Source organism: Musca domestica, unplaced genomic scaffold (assembly GCF_030504385.1).
Source record: "Musca domestica strain aabys unplaced genomic scaffold, Musca_domestica.polishedcontigs.V.1.1 1, whole genome shotgun sequence".
NCBI classification, from domain to species: domain Eukaryota; kingdom Metazoa; phylum Arthropoda; class Insecta; order Diptera; family Muscidae; genus Musca; species Musca domestica.
The window spans coordinates 39,927,003-39,948,808 of record NW_026712114.1 but is presented as its reverse complement, the minus strand read 5'-3'; the positions used below and the strand labels follow the sequence as shown (position 1 = coordinate 39,948,808).

The window sequence follows — 21,806 nt, the reverse complement described above, 5'->3', positions numbered from 1 at the left end:
GGGAGATACCATTTTACGGGGGCTATACGAAGACGTAGACCTGTACAGACAATTTTCTGTCTTAAGCCGTAGTATCCATTACGAACATCAAATATTAAACTTAAAACAACTCCGGTGAATAATGTTGCTGAAATCATCAAAATATCCACATATAACTACCGTTATATGGGGGCTATACAATTTTCTGCTGTTAGGCTGTACTATGCATTACGAACTTAAAATAACAAATAGGGAGGTACCATTATATGGGGGCTATACCAAAACGTGGACCTACATGACCCATATATATAATTTATATATAATATAATTTACATTTAGTTAAAATTTTATTAACCTATTTCATTTCGTTCGGAAGCTAGACTAATTTCCACAGATAGACAGACGGACGGACATCGCTAAATCGACACCGATTTTTATGCTGATGAAGAATATTTATACATTGTGGGGTCTAAAATGTATATTTCGAGGTGTTACAAACGTTATGACAAACTTAATATACCCTCCATACTATGTTGGAAGGTACAATAAAAAGCAAATCGGACGAAGATATATATGGAAGTTATATCTAAATTTTGACAGATACGGATATCCAATTTTAACAGGATTCGTCCTTGGAGCCAACAAATAATTTGTGCAAAATTTCATCTCGATCGGAAAATAAATCCGACCTGTACTTTGTTTACAAAAATACATGGACAGACAGACGGACGGGTAGAGGGACGTACTTGCATAAATCGTCTCAGAATGTGATTCTATGCAGATCATCAAAAGGAACTATGGGTCTATCTCGCTTCCTTCTCTATATTACAGGGTATTATGTCTTTGTGAATTTGTGGTGTAGGGTATAAAAAAGCTAAAATATACAGATATACACACATCCCAATATTTCCATCAGTATATCGGACCACTCATTCAGGTACATCTTCCACAAGGGGTCAAGATTTATATAAATATTTATATAAACCGTATTAAACCATATTAATGTCAGAATTAAATAACACCTGAAGGTGAGACAGACTGAGGATACAATAAGGAGTCGAAGTTTAAGGCAGCATGTTACCGCGTGCATCATTTGTAACAACATGGATACTCCCTGCGAAAGTTGTCATGGCTAATGGTCGGGCTTGAATGGCTGAAAGTATAAAAATATTTTTAATGATTAGAAACATATAGAAGTTCAGTTTTAATTAAGTATAAGCGAATTAGAAATTTTTAAATAACTGAATTCGTGAAGATGTGGACATGATGTTCGGCGATTGTTATGACCATAAGTGCATCTCTCTTAGCAACTGTCATAAAGATCGGTTACAGATAAAGAAAATACAAGGGAAAAAAAGAAAAAGCTAATAATATCAAATGTCCACAGAAATAATTCTCATTTTTTCTGACTTTTAATTACCGAAATGTTGTTACAATTCAAATTAAATGTGAACAATCAATTTGTGCCATCAATAATCACTTACTGTGATGCCCAACTAGCTGGTTGCTGTATGTTCCGGCAGCTACAAACATCCACATTTGACGCTACCACATGTAGACCATTTTTATGATGGCGATCGAAGTCCAAAATTAAGGTAAAAATATACAAACATAGCTCAAACTCACATTTGAACTGACAAAATATTTTATATTTTCGTTTTTGTTTACGTCTAAGCCTCGACGCAGCTTCTTCCATGAAAAGGGAAAGTTATGGTCACAACAATGATGAAGATTTTTGTGTGTAACTATTTTTGATGTCTGGCAATTAGCAACAGTAGGAAGGTAGGTTGTGTTGGAAACAAAACATTTTGAAGTCAGCAGTGAGTAATATTGATGTGATGCTCGACGGAACACTTATTTATCCATCATAATCAGTGGGACCCAACCAACCCATTTCAGCGAATATGACCAGCATGTTTCCTATCAATAAATATTCAATAAATAATTTCACGCTTATTGTGTAATAGAATTAACAGAATTTACTTAACACTCTCGGTTGGTGATTGGCAAAGATTATTTTTATGCAACATGCCGTTACTTTTGGCATTACTCAGCGGGAAACATGTTAAATGAGCGTCAATTGTATGTAGGCTACTAATGAGGCAGGCAACTGCTTATAATTTCAAAGAAATCTATTTCAAGTCTTTGAATCGTAAAAAGGGTGATTTTAATTTTAGTCACATTATTTTAAAGCCTTTGCTCTTATAGATAATTTAGTATTCGTAAAAAATATCGATTTATTCAGTACAAAGCAATGCTATTCAAGCTATTCCTACGAAATTTGGAAAATATATTTATAATTATATATGTATATGCAATCGTGTCACAAAATTCTACAAAATCTATATTAACATCATTATTGGCATCTTTTTAAACAGTTTTTTAGATTTTATTTTTTTATGCCAAGAGGGCATTCTGAATTGAAAAATTTGTCAAAATCGGTCTAATCATTCTTGAGATATAAGCATTATCTCTATATATCCGATACATTTACTATCGGCATCTACGTAACGGTCATAATTGAACTTTTCGTATATATTTGTGATTTCGCCGGGATTAAAAATATTCACGGTTTAATGGAAAATTTGACTTTTATTTAATACAAATGTTATGGTCTATTTCACTCACTAAACATTACCCGATGATCATCCAAATTGGAAGACTTCTTTCCACCCCTAAGCTGTAGCCTCATGCGAACTTCCGCGTCTATTAGTCTACAATTGCGACCTGTAGAGCAACTGCAAAATCAAGAAATTTTCTAGTCTTTAGTCCACTTGAACCCTTAAATATTATGCGATCATCTCCAAAAGCAATAAGCCATAATTGCGACCTGTAGCTTGATTACGGATTGACATGGACAGGTGGGCAGGTGGACGGACGGACGGACATCATAGCTAGATCGACTCAGCTCGGCGAGATTGGAAGTTGCACATATACAGGGTGAGATAAAAAAATGCAACAAGGTCAAACGCCACAATCTTTACGTTTTTTTTTTTTTTTTAATTTTATTGAATGAAAGCAAACAATGTCGGAAAAAGCATCAAATTTTAGAATAAGTTTAGATTTAATTGAATTGGTCACCTTTGGCACGAATTATGGCCTTCAAACGGCCAATGAAACCGTCACACGCTGCCCAAATGTTGCTCTGCGGTATTTTGGCCCATTCCCGGCGAAGCGCTTGCTTGATGTGATCGACACTTTGGTATTTTTATACCCTACAACACTATGTGTTGGGGGTATTATAAGTTTGATTGGGCCAAAAATTATGTAACACCTCGAAATATTGGTTTCTCACATAGGAAAGTATATATAGATCTTCCTATCTCGCCGAGCTGAGTCGATCTAGTTATGTATGTCCGTCCGTCCGTATGTCCGTCTGTCCATGTTAATTTGCAATCACTCTACAGGTCGCAATTATTGTCCGATCCTCACGAAATTGAAAAAAAAGGTGGGGTTCATGTCAGAATAGAACCCTATTTCTTTTGATTGCATGATATTTAGGGGTTGAAATTGACCAAAAATTGAAAAATTTCATGATTTTGAAGTTGCTCTACAGGTCGCAATTATGGACCAATCGACGCGAAATTTAGCATGGGGCTTAAGCTTAGGGCTGGCCTAAAGCTTAGGGCCTTCCAATTTTATTGGACATCGGTTAATATTTAGTGGGTGAAATAGACCATAATATTTGTGTTAAATAAAATACAAATTTTCCATTAAACCGCGAATATTTTTAATCCCGGCGAAATCACAAAAAGACGAACAGGTCAATTCTGACGCCGATATTAAATATATTGGATATATAAAGCGAAATATATGCAATGTGTCTATACAAAGGAAGGGGATGTTGGCTAGCTTATATCTCAAGAATGGCTGGACAGATTTCGACAAATTTTGTCAATTCAGAATTGCCTCTTGGCATAAAAGAATAAATTCTAAAAATATCGCATAAAAAGATGTTAATAATGATGTTTACATAGATTTTATAGTATTTGTGACATTTTTTATTTTTTCATATTTTTTATCGCATGCGATTTTTTCAATTTGACTTATAATATTGAAATGTATATTTTGTAATATTTTTTCACCTTACAACACAGGTTGGGGTTATTATATACAGTTTGCAATTATCGTCCGATTCTCTCGAAAAGGGTAAGTTTAGGCTCAGAAGGGCTAGGCCTATTGTTTTCAAAGATGTCCGAACATATTTATGGGTTGAAATGGACCAAAAACATAAAAAAATCCTGATCACACAATTGAAGCCAATCGACACGCATGAGAAGAGAGTTAAGGACAGGGAAGAATTCTAGCATTTTGGATGACCATTGGATTATATTTAGCTCTAAAATGGACCACAACAACTAACAGCACGACGGAGTGAGTAAATATTGGGTAAATGCCCTGGTCAAAATTCTAAGGGTTATATCTAGGCAGTGCTTCGTCACATAATTTCAAAATCGAAATCTTCCAAAATCGATTTGGACATAAAGATGCTTCTAACATATTGTAGTGTTGTAGGGTATCACATGGTCGGCTCCGCACGACTATAGCCTTTGCTTACTTGTTTAGTGCCAATTTTGCTTTCCAAAGTATGCCGGACACAATAGTGCAACGGATTGGTTTCCGGAGTTTTGGTAGCCACTGTGCGCTGGAAATGAAGTGAGGAACCTCATTTTGTAACAATTCTCGGGTGGCGCGTGCTGAATCCTGAGTGGAATGTACAAGATCTGCGGTCAAAATGTTTGCGTGCCCAAGGCTTTAATACAACCTTCAGAATATTTTAGCGATAATTTCCGGCATTTATTCAGATGCCACGGTCGATTAATACGAGCGAAGAGCGACCATCGGCTGTTATGGGGGCCCACACTATGGCCGGCGCTTGATTTCTGCATGCCAACGAAGGTGCATATTTTCAACTAACCTCTTTGGCAAGTAAGTATGATCAGTTTGTTTGTTTACAAACTGCTGGACAACTAATGTTTTATCATTAAATAATCGAATACTGGCTGAGGGTACACATCTGTCGGGAAGTCCTAAATTCTAGTTATGGTTGCATAAAATCGAAACCAATTTTAAAATCTCACTTAAATTACACAATTTATATTTTGTGCCAAGTTTACACCTCCCTATTTTGCAAATCAATAAATATTTACTTAATTAATTTAATTGAAAAATTGTTTGTGTCGCTCGTATTGTTGTAATAAAAATTTCACTTTTCAATTAACAGAAATCAACAAAGTGTGTCCGATTAAATATGAACATCAATATCAGAATGTGATCACACCTTGTTGATCTTTTTCATTGGCGTTGGGTTTTTGCTGCTAGCAGTGCTGGCAGTGGATACGTTGCTGAGACCTTAAAAAGATGTTAATTCATATTTGACCTAAATTCCTAAAATTCTTCGCAATGGTCTTACGTAGCTGACGGCGATTATGTGGAATACACGTACACTTGTTTTTGGGGCAACTCCTATTCACTTTCGTCTCTGACGCATTGTTGTCTGAGATAATGGCACGTTCCTTAACGTTGTCGCCAACTCAGTCACCAATACCAGCTCACTTTTGTTATGCAAATTTATCAGTAAACAAATAGAAAAGTCAGTGAGAAATTTTTTGGCGAAAATGAAAACAAACAAATAATGAAAAGCGGATATTATTGATGTGTGCGTTTTAATATTTTGCATATTGAAAGTGATAGTGGACTGGGGGAAATGTGATCATATCAGATGATAGAAAATGTGATTAATACTGTTATACTATCTATTTTTAGATGTTTAAAACTGTGACGAAACGGTAGGAGGTAAGGAAATGGAACATTGGTCTGCATCAGGGTCGAGAAGACGGCCCAGATAGGTGACGAAGTTTTTCAGCTACTTACTCGCATGTGCACACCAATCATAAAGTATAGAGCAAATTTGGAGCTTAAACAATTCACTCAGAAATTTTCATGTACATACCTTATTCTCATACATATTATTCTTTGTCTGATTTCATTATGGTCGAAGTTTAATCCGATTGTCGATTAAACGCACACAATACCCCTATTTTATGTCACTTAAATTTTATAGGACTCTACTCATAGTATCGAATTTTGACGTGCTTGTCGACCCTGCTCACTGTAGCTATTAAAATCTTCTATAGTATAAGTTTAATCTAAATGCATCCAATGAAACTACCAATTCGCCAACATATAACACCAATAGTCAGTCCTATACCACCCACTTTTTAAGTTTCTGTTTGTTTTTGTTTCTTATTTTTAACTTCATTCAGAAACGAAAAACAATTCTCTAATATTGAAATTTATTTTCACTTCCTTTGTTTTAAAATAGTTTCAAAACTTTTTTGTTTATATTTTTACATAATAAAGAATATGCAAATTTAGTTGAAGTATATTTTTTTAATGTTGAATACAAATCAGCATATTATACATTCTGTTGTTATTTCTTCTCATGCGTGGTACCTCTTAGATAAACGCCAACACAAAAAGGGTTGCCATCTACAATTTGCTGTTGTCTGAAGTGGTAGTGAATAGGTGGAATGTGTTAAAATAAGGGAAGCGAAAGTAGTTTATTTTATCATTTAGCGGAGACTCCTAAGTCTATTCCCTCACTCGAGTATATGTGCTGTGATAACTGCCTTAGGAGGTGTTATCTACCTTCGAAGTGAATATAAAAATTTTATAAAATTGGCTAAAATCTTGAAAATTCCGATTATCGGGAGGTGCCGTAAAATTGTGCGTAGTGGACCTAGATGTGAATCTGTATAGGCATATTTCTGTCATATAATCAAAAATATAAAAGTATCAGTAGTTAAAATTTATAAAATGTCCATCCTAAATCACCAAAAATTCTACAGACCTAAAAAACATCTAACTAAAATGTTATCAACCAACTTCATGATTTCAAAAACAGAAAAATTTCCTGATTTGGCAATTACTCTACAGGCCACAATTATAAACCAATCGACGCGGAATTTTGGATGGAGTTAGAGTTTAGGGCTGGGCAGAAGCCTACCAATTTGGACGGTCATCGGAAAATATTTAGCAGGTAAAATAAACCATAACTTTTATGTCAAAAAATACGAAAATGTCCACAAAACCGCAAATATTTTTAATTCAACTGATACCCAAGATATCGGATATGTATCGAAATAGTAACCATCTATATGTAAATGAAATTGATGTTAGTTATTCCGCTTATAAGTCAAGAACCGCTGGACGGATTTTGAAAAATTTCACCAATCTGCAATGGCCTTTTGCCAGAAAAGGGTAAAGTCTAAGAAAATCGCGTAAAAATCTGCCAACAAAGTTTTTGTTACATTTTTTGAATTTTTGTCATATTTTTTATCGCATGCGATTTTTTTCAATTTGACTTACCATTTTGAATTGTACTTCAAATGGGCAAAAAAAAATTTTTCCCGATTTTGCAGTCGCTCTAAAGGTCACAATTGAAAACCAATCGACACAGAATTTTGCATGAGAAGAGGGTTACGACAGGGATGAAGTCTATATAATATTTAGCTGTAAAATGTACCACAACTTTCGTGTGAAAGTTGTGGGCATGCTTCCGGTCAAATGCCTAAGGATAACATCTGGGCAGGGCCCTATGACAGGACCCAAAAATGAAATCATCCAAAATGGATTTGGAAATAAGGGGGCTTCTAACTTATTGTAGTGCTGTAAGGTATCATATGGTCGGCCCCGCACGACTATAGCCTTTCAATACTTGTTTATTTATTTATTTATTTTTTTGGGAATATTGGACTATCTTCAAAAACAATATGCTTCCATTCTGATCATAACCCTACCCCAAATAAATTTTGAAAATTTAGTAAGGATCGAACGATAAATACGACTTAAATATAAATTCTATCAGTTTCTGGTCATTCCGAATTGGTGAGGATTGTCGATGCAGTACAGTAGAAATATATTGTACCTATTTTGTTATATATACGATATCATGGATATACCTATAATTGAATGAATTTCTAGTTTCGCTGGGTTTAAAAATATTCGCGGTTTAGTGCAAAGTTTCATATTTTTTTTATCGTCTGATGACAAACCAAAATGGTAGGCTTCTGCCCAGCCCTAAACTCATGCTAACTTCCTCGTCCATTGTTCTATAGTTGCGACCTGTAGAGCAACTGCAAAATTAGGAAAAAATTCGCTTTTGGTCATATTAACCCCTAAATATTTTGCCATCATATCTTAAAACAGTAGGCCTGACCATAACCCCACCTCCGGCCAATGTTTCTTGAGGATCGGGCCATAATTGCGACCTGTAGCGTTATTACAAATTAACATGGACATACATAGCTGATTGACTCAGCGCGGCGGGATAAGAATATCATTATATACCATACTATGTGCAGAACCAATATTTCGAAGTGTTACAAAATTGTTGGCCCAATTTAACTTATAACACCTATAACACATAAAGTTGTAGGTTATAAAAATATATATCGGAGGTATGGAAACTGAATTTCACAAAATTTCATAAATCTGAACCGATTTGACACAGGTATATTTAGTCAATATCTGATGTCTTGTACCAAATATTATTATTTTTTTTTTTTTTTGGAGTGCATATTACGGACGAGAAGGATGAAACAAAAGTATAGGAGCTAAATCTGAACCGATTTTTACTTCTTACTTCTGGGCTTAAGTTGGCGGATGTGCCGAAATGAATGAATATAATACGTGTAATAATAATTAAAATTGAACGAACAAATATATGGGAGCCATTAGGGCTCGTCCTAGTGCCAAACAAATGATTTGTGGAAAATTTCATCTCAATCGTGCAATCAATGCGACCTGTACTTTGTTTATAAAAATATATAGATGGACGAACGAACGAACGGACAGTCATAAATCTACTCAGAATGTGATTATATGGAGATCACAAAAGGAACTGTTGGCTTTTTTCATTTCCTTCGGTATACTAAATCCAAATGCACAGAGACATAATACCCTGTACCACATTTTGGTGGAGGGTATAAAAATGGATTATTCCTTAAAAACAGATCATGCAAACGAACTTATTTTACTCATTACAAATTATCAGACTTATTTGATTGAATAAGACCTGTTGTGATGAAATATATCTTATTTGCTCTAGGGCCTAATAAATTAGTGGTGCGAAGTTGTATCTCAATAGGACAAACAATAAATTGACGAATCGACGGGCATGCACAAATCGACCCATGATGCGTTTCTATGGAGATCATGGAATTATGGGTATATCTCCTTTCCTTGTGCATGTTACAAACAAATGCAAAACAATTAAAAAAGCAGATAAGTAAGGCTGGGTCGAACTTTTAATAACCTCCAAAGTTTCGGAGGAAATTGACAAATTAAAAAAAAATCCGAAAACTACCACTTAAATGAAAACCGTAATATGGGGACTACACGAAAACGTGGACCTGCATACGAAATTTTTTGTGATAGGCTACAGTTACGAACTTTAAATTCGTTACAATTACGGTGAATAATGTCGCAAAAATCATGAATATACGGAGTATCGGGAGGTACCGTCATATGGAGGCTACACGAAGACGTGGACCTGCATGCGATTTTTTTTTTCTGCCATATGTTGTAGTACCCATTAAGATCTTTCAATACGAAATTTGAAACGATTCCGGTGAATAATGTTGCTGAAATCGTCAAAATAACGACTATCGGGAGTTACCGTTATATGGGGGCTATACGAAGACATAGATCTGCATATAAAAACTTTTATCATAGGCTGTAGTCCCATTACGAACTTCGAATAAGAAATTCGAAATAATTACGGTAAATACTATCGCTAAAATCATGAAAATACCGAATATAGGGAGGTACAGTTATAAAGGGGCTACACGAAAACGTGGACCGACATGGCCTGTTTACGAACTTTACCTGCTTACTGGTAAATTATGCATGTTTTAGCCTTCTATCTAAATTCGTTCGAAAGATAGCGTGATTACAACAGACAGACGAATATCGCTAGATCGTCTTTCGTCTTTCGAGGAGTTACAAACGGATTGACAAAGTTAATATACCCTCTATGGAATGGTGGAGGGTATAAAAATACTTTGTACCATAATGATGTGTAAAGTATAAATATAGGCTTAGGCTAATTTTGACATAACAGATAATGCTATATTTTATGAAAATATTATGTAGTCATAACTAATCATTCAGCTTTGCTGAGGGCTACATTACGATCCATTACAAAATTTTGGTATGGGTGAACTATAAATGGGGTTTAGCATTCTAAACGGCAACACTGAATATCAACTGCCCAGTACTACTGTCGCCGAAACTCTTAAAGACTTCAGCCAACACCACCACCACCGCCGCCATCATCATCATTATAACAATGATCTTCATTTGTTGCCGTTTAAAACCCATTCAGTATTCAGAGTTTTGGTATAGATGTGTGCGTGTGTGTGTACATGTTTTTTTGGAGTAAATTATGATATTTTGTGTACAAAAGAAAACAGTGAAAGTGCATAATATTTAATCGGTTTATAAGAAATTTAATATGATTTGTTTTTTTTTTTTTGGCTTTCGATGATGAAAGAAAACAAAAGTGAATAAATTCGAAGTAGATGGTGGGGCGACAAGCAGAATGACCTGTAGCAGAAAGAGCGAAAGAGACAAGGGAGTCCCAGCCGAATAACCACAGCTTACTACCTATCAAAAGAAATTCCATTCAATATTTTTGTCCAGATTTTTGTAAGTTAATCTGGTTTTGGTGACACAATCGCCAGTCGCAGCCGCAAGACTTTGCATTTTTTGTTGTACAACAACTGGAAAATATATACGAAAACTAAAGTTAAGCATAGTTTTTAAAAATTTGTAAGTTCATGGGACTGGGGGGCCAACTTTGGCGCATGTATTTATGGCAACATACCAAAATACTCCCTAATGGAATTTATACATCCCACAGAACAGAATTGTGGTCAGCTTTGTCAAACTAAATGGACCGAAACCGAAACTTTCACCGATTTGAGATACCAAAAAAAAAAAAAAAAAAAACACAAAGAAAAACAAACCAAAACTATAAGTAAAATGAGTATGGCCAAACTTTAGTGCAGAAGAGACACACAAAACAGCATCTGTCTGCAATTTTATCAACGTCTCTATCAGTTGAACAAAAAATTCGGAGTAAACAAAACTTAAATTCAAGTTGTGGTCTAGCAAAATACGAACCAGTTTTTCTCTTTTGTAATTTTCAAAACCAACAAATATGACATTTTCGGATTTGTGGGCTTCCATAAATAGCTTACGAAAGTATGGCAGCATGTGAGAGTTGAAGGCGGGGGTAGTAAGGAAATGAAATTGAAAAATTTAATAAAAAACAGTAGTTTGTTTTGAGAAGTTAATAAAGTTTTGAGCATTTGAATGTGATTGACTTCTAAAAATAATATAGTTATTAAAGTTTGTTTTTCAAATAGTAAAGAAAATTTTCAATTAAAACTGAATAAGTTATGAAATAACAAGTAAAAAAGCTGTAAGTTCGGCCGGGCCGAAATTTGAATACCCACCACCATTTGTAATTTTTTTAGCCGTTAAATTAGGGTCTATATGACGACGTGGACCTGCATGAGTAACTTTCATCAGAGGTCATTACAATATTCAAATGCGAAAAGTTAAAAATACGGTCAATAATGTGGGAGGTACCATTATATGGGGGCTATACGAAAACCTGCACAGACAATTTTCTGTCTTAGGCTGTAGTATCCGTTACAAACTTCAAATACCAAATTTGAACAATTCCGGTGAGTAATGTCGCTATAATCATCAAAGTATCAAATATCGGGAGATACCGTTATATGGAGACGTGAAGCTGCACAGACAGTTTTCTGTCTTAGGCTGTAGTATCCGGTGAATAATGTCTCTACAATCATCAAAGTACCAATTATCAGGATGTACAGTTATATATTGGCTATACGAAGACGTAGACCCGCAAAGACAATTTTCTGTCTTAGGCTGTAGTATCCATTACGAATTTCAAATATCCAATTTGAAACATTTTCGGTGAATAATGTCGCTTAAATATCCAAAATACCGAAAATAGGAAGGTACATGACCCATTTTCAATACCAAAAGGTCCTGCAGACATAATATACTTTTGAGTAAAATTTTATCAACCTTCTTCATTTCGTTCGGAAGATAGAGTGATTTCCACAGACGTAGAGACGGATAGAGGGACGGGCATCCCTAAATCGACGTCGAATTTTATGCTGATTAAGAATATATATATTTTGTGGGGTCTAAAATGTTACAAACGGAATGACAAACTTAATATACCCTCCATACTATATAAGTTCTGATCAGACGTTCTTTTATATTGGAAAGTAAATGTTTCTAGAATAGATGTTTGCTTATGGAATTCGAAGAACACGACACACATTGATATTTTAAGAGCAACAATAATAATTAGTTAAACAAAAGTTTTCCATAAATTTAAATTAACTTTTTTATTTGCAATATAAAAAAACATAATTTAACATATGAAAATATTTAAATTGTCGTTGATCTCTTATTTTATACACCACAAAATAAATAAATAAATAAATTTATAAATAAATAAGTACATTTATTAAAAGTCTAAAAGTCGTTATTAATTCATTTGTTATTTTCATGTTGTTCATATTGTCAGTTTTGGCGACCAGCCTCTGTACGCCAATGGCAATGTTGACTTGACATCGTGTTGCAACATTTCCCTTGATCCAATACGATATTTATCGTCATCGACACCATTACCGACACTGCGTCGCCGGCGTCTCTTATGGTGATGACCATCAGCTGAGACGTACTGTACACTGTGTGAGGATTCATGTCCTTGAGAGGCTAGTGACTTGACTCCAACAAGTGCAGCCATCATCAGAGCCATCATAGATACACCCAAAGCCTTCATTGCTAAGGCACCAAGACCACCAAGTCCCATGACAGCCATCATTTTTGAGAACATAAGAGCCATTAACATCATTGCGCCACCACCCTTATCCTTTTTGCGGGCTATGTATATGTTGATTCGTAGTGGAAATAAAAGAAATATGAATTTTAAATATCGAATGTTGTAAATAATAGAAGCAAATTTAAATTCGATTTTTAAAATAAAGTTAGATTTACTTAAATAAGACATTTTCTTGGAAATCGGAATTCTAAGCATTTTAAAAGGGTTAAGATTTAAGAAGCTGTTCATATAGAGACAAACAAAAATAGATGTAATGGAGAATCCTTTGAATGGTTCCGAATTGAATGAGATTTTATAATATTCTTAATTTTTTTGTAGATTTTTATGCAGCCAAAAAGTCTATCTTATTCAAAACTAGTAAAAAAGCAGTTTAGTTCGGCCGGGCCGAACTTTTAATACCCTCCACCATTTAGATGGAACTTGAAAAATTTCAAAAAAATTCCGAAATCTGCCGCGTAAATGAAAACCGTTATATGGGGACTATACAATGACGTGGACCTGCTTACGATTTTTTTTTGTCATAGGCTGTAATACCCTTAACTACCTTTAAAAAGGAAATTTGTAATAATTCCGGTAAATAATGTCGCTGAAATCAGAAACATACCGAATATCGTGAGGTACCGTTATGTGGGGCTATACGAAAACGTGAACCTGCGTACAAAAGTATTTTTCATAGGCTGTAGTACCTATTACGAACTTTAAATTTGAATTCTGAAATAATTTCGGTAAATAATGTCGCTGTCGGGAGGTACCGTTATATAGGAGCTATATGAAGACGTGAACCTGCATAAAAAAAATTTGCCATAGGTTGTATGCATTCTATCTCAATTCGACCGAAAGATACGATTATATGGTGGCTATAGGAAAATGTGGACCCATGTATACAATCTTGTGCCACAGTATGAAGAACCAATTACAAGAAAGTCGGACGGGGCCGACTATGAGATACCCTACTCCACTATGCATATTTAGTAGAGCTTCTTGTAACAAATAAACGTTTATATTGGAAATTTATGTGAATTAGATTATGTAAACTATGAACATTTTATGAACGTCTATTATGGCTTTAAAGCAGTTGTAATTTGAAATCGGATGAAACTAATTAATGGGAGGTATATCCAATTCGATTTGACGGAGGCGAGAAGAACAAGGACAAGGACATGATAAGAATTCGAGGCGGATTATATTTAACCAGTAAAGAAAATTGACGGAGTCAGTAAGAAGAATATATCAAAAAATATATATCGGATCAATAGATATATGGGAACCGAGTTTCGCCAAATTTCGTACTTCCACGATAACTTCACTTGAATATGCAAAAATCTTCTCAATTATGAGTGATTTTTCATATTGGAGGTCAAATCAGATGAAGATATACAGGGTAAGATGAAAACACTGCAACAAAGTCAAACGCCATAACCTTTTTTTAAATTTTTGGTGGCCATTGTGCGCTGGAAATTAAGCGAGGAACTTCATTTTGTAACCATTATTGGGTGGCGCGTGCTGAGTGCAATGGTGCTGAGTCCCGTTGGAATGTCCAAGGTCTGCGTCCAAAATGTTTACGTGACCAAGGCTTTAATACAACCCCCAGAATACTTTCGCTATAATATTCGGCATTAATTCTGATTCCACGGTCGATTAATACGAGCGGAGAGCGACCATTGGCCCACAGAATCACCATGGCCGGCACTTGAGTTCTGGTGGCCAACCGAAGGTTCACATTTTTGGCTGACCTCTTTGGAAATTAAACACGATCAATTTGTTTGTTTACAAACTGCTAGACAACGAATATTTTCTCATCCGAGAAAACCAAGTTCGACAGTTCACCACTGCGCAGTTCGATCAAGCGAAGCAACTCTTTAGCTCTTTTCAGTCTATTTTCTTTCCTTTGCGGTGTAAGTTCTTGCACTTTTTGGAATTTCAATGGCTCATTTTTCAATATTTGCCGAATGGAATATTGCGATATGTTAAGCTCCCGAGCCATTTTTCGCCCACTGCGACGCGGGTTTCGATCAAGTCACTTCCTTACTTTTCGAACCATTTCTGCTGATGTTGCTGTTTTCTTCTGTCAACTTCCTTGACGTCGGGCTACGCTACCAGTATCACGGAAATATTCACTGAAGAAATATTCTTAGAACGCATAATTATTAATCAGATAGTCCTTAGAAATTTGTTGTTAGAACTTCCCAATTATAGCTCTGATAGTCTTAAAAACACATTAAAACCAGTAAAGAAAGTCTTAAACTCGGGCTGGGCCGACTTTATGATACCCTACACCACTTTATATATTTAGTAGATCTTCACGTACTTAAAAGTTTTTATGGGAGAATTAAATCATACAAGCTGTGATTATAATTATAATTTAAAGTTCAAAGTAATAAATATGCCGAAGAATTTGTATCTTTTAAATACGGGCTTGTATTGTCCATTTGGTGTACAATTAACTTGAAATCTGGTAAAGATATATATGGAACCTATATCCAAATCTATACCTATCTCGATAAAATTGGCACAGATATTTCTGAGCTGTATTGATATATTTCCCTGAATACCGTTGTTAGGGAGTGCATATTACGGCTGTGGGTAACAAATACAACAAATTCGGATGAACAATATATATGGGAGCTATAGCTATATCGGAACCTATTTTCACCAAATTTGACGTACTAGCTTCTAGACCCAATTCGGTCGTATGTGCCAAATTCTATCCCATTTGGGCTAATGTTACGCGTTTGGTGCGCAATAAAAGGCAAATCGGGCAAAGTTATATATGGGAGATATATCCAAATCTGATCCGATCTAGATAAAATTTAGCAAAGGTGTTTATGAGCTGTATTTGATATATTTTCTCAAATATTGTTGTACAAAGTGCGGAGGACAAAAATAACAAATCGGATGAAAATATATATACTGAAGCTATAGGTATATCTGAATCGACTTCGATCAAATTGGGCAAACTTATTTTCATGCCTAATTTGGTCGTATATACGAGATTCCATAATATTTGGGCTGATATTACACGTTTGTTGCACAAAAAATGCAAATCGGACGAAGATATATATGAAAGCTATATCTAAATATTGACCGATTATTTTAATAGGGTTCGTCTTTGGGCCAAACAAATGATTTGTGCAAAATTTCATCTGGATCGGGGAATAAATGCGATATGTGCTATGTTTAGAAAAATGCGATGTCGATTATTGTTTTCAGTTTCCTAAAATAATATATTGTTTTTAAATTGATAAATAAATATTTTGAAAAGGTCCATGCTGACCACTTGAAAAGCTTGAATAAACATACGTCATTGCAGTTCTGATAGTCCTTCAAAAATATTCCAAAATATCCATAATTATTGCCCCGGTTAAAACTATATACTAAAAATTCAAAAAAATTGTCCTTAAAATATATATTCCAATAAAATTCTTAATAGTCCTTGTAACCAATTCTTAAAAAAATCGAATTTAAAATTGTGGCATTTTTTTTGAACAGTAAAAAAAATATAGCTCAGATTATTTTATAAAAAGCTATGATAATCTACTTGATAGACCCTAAAAACCGATTTTTTAATTATCCACAATTATTGATCTGATTAAGGAATTATATCAAACTTCCGATAAAAATAGATCTAATATAAATATATTGCCTTGAGATCTTTAAAATCTTCTCAAACATGTTGTTTATTATACATCGCTGCTACTGATACACATATTAATTTCATATTAAAGCCAATGGATATTGACTGAAAGACATATGACACATAATGTTTGCGTTTAATTAATGGTATCTTTAAGTATAACATTATTTTTAGATATTTTCTCTTTTCCTTTTTGAAATTGACCAATCTATACGTATATACGAAACAAAGCATGACACGTTTTATTGGAAATTACGAAATCTATGTTGAACGCATAAACATATTTATAATTTGATCAATTAATTTACGTTGGCTTCTTCTTCGTTTTTTTTTGATTGCATTTTGATTTGATTCACACGACATGATTAATTGATTTACTGCCTTCCACCACACGGAAGTTGTAAACATGTTTGTATTTCATTGTGCGTGACTGTCATTAAAATTAAGCCAATTATTCCCACAGCCAAGGCATTTTTGTGCCAATATTTTAGTAGTACAATAATGACAATAGTTTTTCTTGTTGTATTTGTAGTTGTTGTTGCTGTCGTCCAACCATCCAACCATCTGCAAAACACAAAGTCGTCCAACGACCCGTTGCTGCCCACATGCACATATTTATTTAGGTACGTGCAAATGTATGTCGACGAGTAATTAAAGTAAGTCAATTGATTTGGATTAAATATTAATGCTAGACAAATTTATAAGCGCATGGACATTTTAATTGGTATGCGAGGGTAATTTAAAAAAAAATGGAAGAAAACCTGCGAGTCATGGCAAAATAAGGGAATAATTCATTTCTACTTCATTTTCTTGAATATTTTTATATATACTATAAATTGTAACGCCATTGTTCAGATGACTCCTAGTCAAAGTACATCGGTTTGAAGAGGAATTTATCGCATGTATCGGTAACGGTGATGAAATATATTCAATACTTCTAGCTTTTGGGATAAAAAATGTAAATGGCTTTTAGAGATGTAATAGGTAACAAGTAAAAAACCTGTAAGTTAAGCCGGACCGAACTTTGAATACCCTCCACCATTTGGAACGATTTTGGTAATTTTCAAAAAAAAAAAATAAAATAAAATAAATAAATAAATAAAATCCGTTAAAAATTATCTTCAAATCTTAAAAATACCGAATGTAGCCGTTATATTAGGGTCTATACGACGACGTGGACCTGCATAGGGAACTTTCATAAACCATTACAATATTCAAATGGGCAACTTGACTAAAAAAATTCGGTAAAAAAATGTAGCTAAAATCATCAAAATACCGAATATGGTGGGTCCCATTATATAGTGGCTATACGAAGACGTGGACCTGCACAGACACTTCTCTGTCTTAGGCTGTAGTACAGGGTTGCCCATATTCGACGGACCTTTGGGCCCATTCCAATCGACGAGGCTTGTCCGCAGGCAACATTCTTTGCGTCAATTGAATTTTGTACGGGAACAAATGCAAATCAATGCGAATAATCCGTTGTAAAGTGGACCGAGCCATGTCCAACTGCTGAGAACGGCGTTTTTGGGATGTTCTTGGGGACCTCTCAACACTGGCTCGTACGGCAGCGATATTCTCGGCCGATCGCCTTTGTCGACTTTTATATGGCCTCTTCGGATTAGAAAGAGCCTTACCAATCGAAAATTTTTCTTATAAACGCTTAATGGTGTTCTTAGAAGGCGCACTTCTCACATTTTTTAATATTTTAAAAGCACGTTGAGTTTTCACAATTGATTTCATGTAAATTTCAACTATTTCAGAGCGCTCGCGTGGCGTGTGTTGGTAAAAATCTTCTTGGACTGACGCTTCAAATGCGGTATGTCATTAAGCGATGTGACATCTCTGTCAAAAGTTATGGCGTTGCCAGATGGGTCCGTCGAATATGGACAACCCTGTACCTATTACGAACTTCAAATACAAAATTTAACCAATTCCGGTGAATAATGTCGCTCAAATCATCAAAGTACCAAATATCTGAGGTGGGGGCTATACGAAGGCGTGGATCTGCTCGGAAAATTTTCTGTCATAGGCTGTAGTATACATTTTTAATTTCAAATACTAAATTTGAAACATTTCCGGTGAATAATGTCGCTTAAATCACTAAAATACCGAAAATAGGGAGGTACCATTATATGGGAGCTATACCTAAACGTGGACCTATATGGCCCATTTTTAATATCAAAAGTCCTGCAGATATAATAAACATATGAGTAAAATTTTATCAACCTACTTCATTTCGTTCGGAAGATAGCGTGATTTCCACAGACGGTGCATACTATGGTGTAGGGTATAAAAATACATTGTAATAACCTCCACCATTGGATACAGAAAAAATTTTGTTCAAAAATATTTGGATTCAAACGTGTTCCACTGTAAATGGTTGGACCCGTTATATGGGGGCCATACTAAAATGGGAGACTATATAGACAAGTTTATACTACAACGATTGTAATCTATTGCGAGCCTTCAATACCAAATTTTACATAATTTCGTGGGTAAATGTGGCTAGGATGACTAGGGCCAATACGGACAATGTTTTGACCTCGGTTGTAGAAATACCAAATTTCACACAAATCTATTAGAAAATGTGGCTTAAATCGTCAAAAAACGAATATCCGATGGAACCGTTATATGTCCGCCATAGAAAAACGTGGACCTAGTTATTCAATGTTCTCCCATCGAAAGTAGAAACCTTTACGAACTACAAATACCAATTTTTAGACAAATTCGTACAAAAATGTAGCTAAAAACACGAAAATGCCGATAATAGGGAGCTACACGAAAACGTGGACCTACATATACAATGTTTCCCCGAAATAGACTCAAAAGAGCCAAAGAAGTGGTGAAGTGCTGAATTTGGTTTTCTCTGATGAGAAAACATTCGTTGTGCAGCAGTTTGTAAACAAACAAAATGATCGTGTTTACTTGCCAAAGAAGTCAGCTGAAAATGTGCACCTTCGGTTGTCCACCAGAACTCAAGGCCCAGGGTGATGGTGTGTGCCGCCTTAACAACCGATGGACGCTTTCCGCTCGTATTAATCGACCGTGGCATCAGAATGAATGCCGAATATTATCGCGAAAATATTCTGAAGGGTGTATTAAAGCCTTGGACACGCAAATATTTTGGCCATTGCACTCAGAATGCGCCACCCAAGAATGATTACAAAATGAGGTTCCTTGCTTCATTTCCAGCGTACAATGGCCACCAAAATCTCCAGATTCCAACCCGTTGGACTATTGTGTGTGGAGTATTTTGGAAAGCAATGTTGCCACTAAAAAATACCACAGTGTCGATCACATCAAGCAAGCGCTTTGACGGGAAGGCGAAAATACCGCAGAGCAACATTCGGGCAGCGTGTGACGGTTTTATTGGCCGTTTAAAGGCCGTAATATTCTAAAATCTGATGCTATTTCCGACAGTTTTTGCTTTCATTCAATAAAATTAAAAAAAAAAAAAAAAAAAACATGTAAAAATTATCTCACCACGTATATGTTTCATTCGATTTGGGGTTTCAAGTCCCTCACAAGCGTAATATGTACTCCAGCTCAGAAATAAGTGTTTAAATTTTTTTCAAAATCGTTTCTGATTTGGATATAGCTCCCACATATATCTTTATCCGATTTCAGGTTTTTTGCACCAAATGGCTAATATTAGCCCAAATGGACTGAGTTTTGGCACTTCCAACGGAATTCAGCCTAAAAGCAAGTGCTTCAAATTTTAGTGAAAATCGGTTGAGATAAAGCTGTAGCTCCCATATATATGATTTATAGGATTTGGAGTTTTAAGTAATATGCGAGAGTTTTAAGTAATAGACAAGATTGATATTTCATACAGAGCAGCAGATACTGCTCGAAAATACCTCAGCCAAATTTTATCGAGATCAGTTCAGATTTTTACACAGCTTCGATGTACATCTTTCTCCGATTTTACGGTTATTGCTCACCATATATGTAATATCAGCCAAAATGTAATAGATTTTATTATTTGGATTTTAAAGTTGCTATGATCTACTTCACATCAATTCCCAATATAAACTTTTTGTCACGTGAGTCGGCCCCGCCCGACTTTTGACCTTTCCTTACTGGTTCGCTTTAATTTTACTTTCATAATCCGCTGGAATTTTCTTGCAATTATTTTTATTTTTGCATCGTATATAGTCACAGGACCGACAATTAAGTTTGGGTCCTTAAAACCTCTTCTCTAAAAAATAAACAAAAGAGCATTGCATAATTTGTTATTCTTTCCTTCAGTTTAAACCAGTCTATTTTAATACACTTCCCTCACGAACCTCGTAGTGACAAAAAATACACGACACACTATAAAATAAACTCTAATTACCGCAACAACATATTGGCATGGCAGTAAGGTATGCTTTGTTGTTGTTAATATTAAATAGTCGCGTGTCATATCCAACTTACCTTCTCCACTCATTGTATCCATTTGCATTCCACTCTGATCCAGTTCACGTGCCATGTACTGACGACGTTCACTGACATCCGCCAATAAATCCGAGAATTTTATATTCAACTCATGCGTTCCCAGGTAACGGGAAAAACGTCCCAGGAAGGTGTCATCGGTGTCACCATCATCGACAGTATTATCTATCAAATTCCCATTCGCCTGATTGTTGTTGTTGCTGGCGTCATTATCTGAGGTGTAATTTGTCAAATGTTGATTTTGTCTTGCCGCCGCAGAAGGTACCAACTCTAAGCCACGTACTATGACAACGGGTTTATTTGTTTTACTTAAATTATTTAAGGCATTTTTTAAAGCCCTGGAACCCCGGCACCATATCACCGCTTCCAATGAGTTGTTTAGACAATCATCGGCATTGTTAGAGTTTTCGGTGTCCGCAGGCAGGGAAGCCTGACACAGCAGGATCATGAGATGAATTTTTAAATAAAATAACACAAATTTTTTCAGCATTCTTTTTATCTTTGTTTTTTTTTTTTTTTTCGCTTCAACCGGATAACCAGCAATCAGAGTACGAGCACTTTGATTGATGACGTCTGATGCACGTTCTTTTACTAATTGTCAACTAATTCAATCATTTCAAAATATTTCTAATTTATACAAAAAGGCCTTCTATCTGATGGCATTGGAAAGAGATATATGTCAAAAAAGTCAAAAGCATGTACCATGACCGCCCATCCCTTTGACCACATCAAGCTGTTTTCTTTCTGCCGAAGAGAAAATTATCATTACAATTTCCATTCGAGTGAGACAAT

The 21,806-nt window shown here is 35.2% G+C and overlaps 1 protein-coding gene and 1 long non-coding RNA gene across 2 annotated transcripts; one reads left to right on the top strand and one right to left on the bottom strand.

Moving 5' to 3' along the window:
• The first annotated feature begins 1,228 nt into the window (after positions 1-1,228).
• LOC109614480 (uncharacterized) lies at positions 1,229-1,948 on the top strand. The gene is made up of 2 exons (XR_002195568.2): positions 1,229-1,574; positions 1,655-1,948. It is a non-coding gene; the product is annotated as an uncharacterized LOC109614480 (long non-coding RNA).
• Positions 1,949-12,473: 10,525 nt separating this feature from the next.
• On the bottom strand, positions 12,474-21,605 carry LOC101889963 (uncharacterized). Its single transcript, XM_020040014.2, has 2 exons — positions 20,997-21,605; positions 12,474-12,981 (listed from the first exon to the last, which is right to left on the bottom strand). The coding sequence occupies exons 1-2, from the start codon at positions 21,502-21,504 to the stop codon at positions 12,611-12,613; spliced, it is 879 nt and encodes a 292-aa protein (XP_019895573.2). The 5' UTR covers positions 21,505-21,605; the 3' UTR covers positions 12,474-12,610.
• Between the last annotated feature and the right edge of the window lie 201 nt (positions 21,606-21,806).

Coding starts and splice junctions, on each gene's coding strand:
- LOC101889963 (XM_020040014.2), bottom strand. CDS start 21,504: ATGCTGAAAAAATTTGTGTTATTTTATTTAAAAATTCATCTCATGATC. Junction 12,982..20,996: donor GGATACAATGAGTGGAGAAG/GTAAGTTGGATA, acceptor ACATATACATAG/CCCGCAAAAAGGATAAGGGT.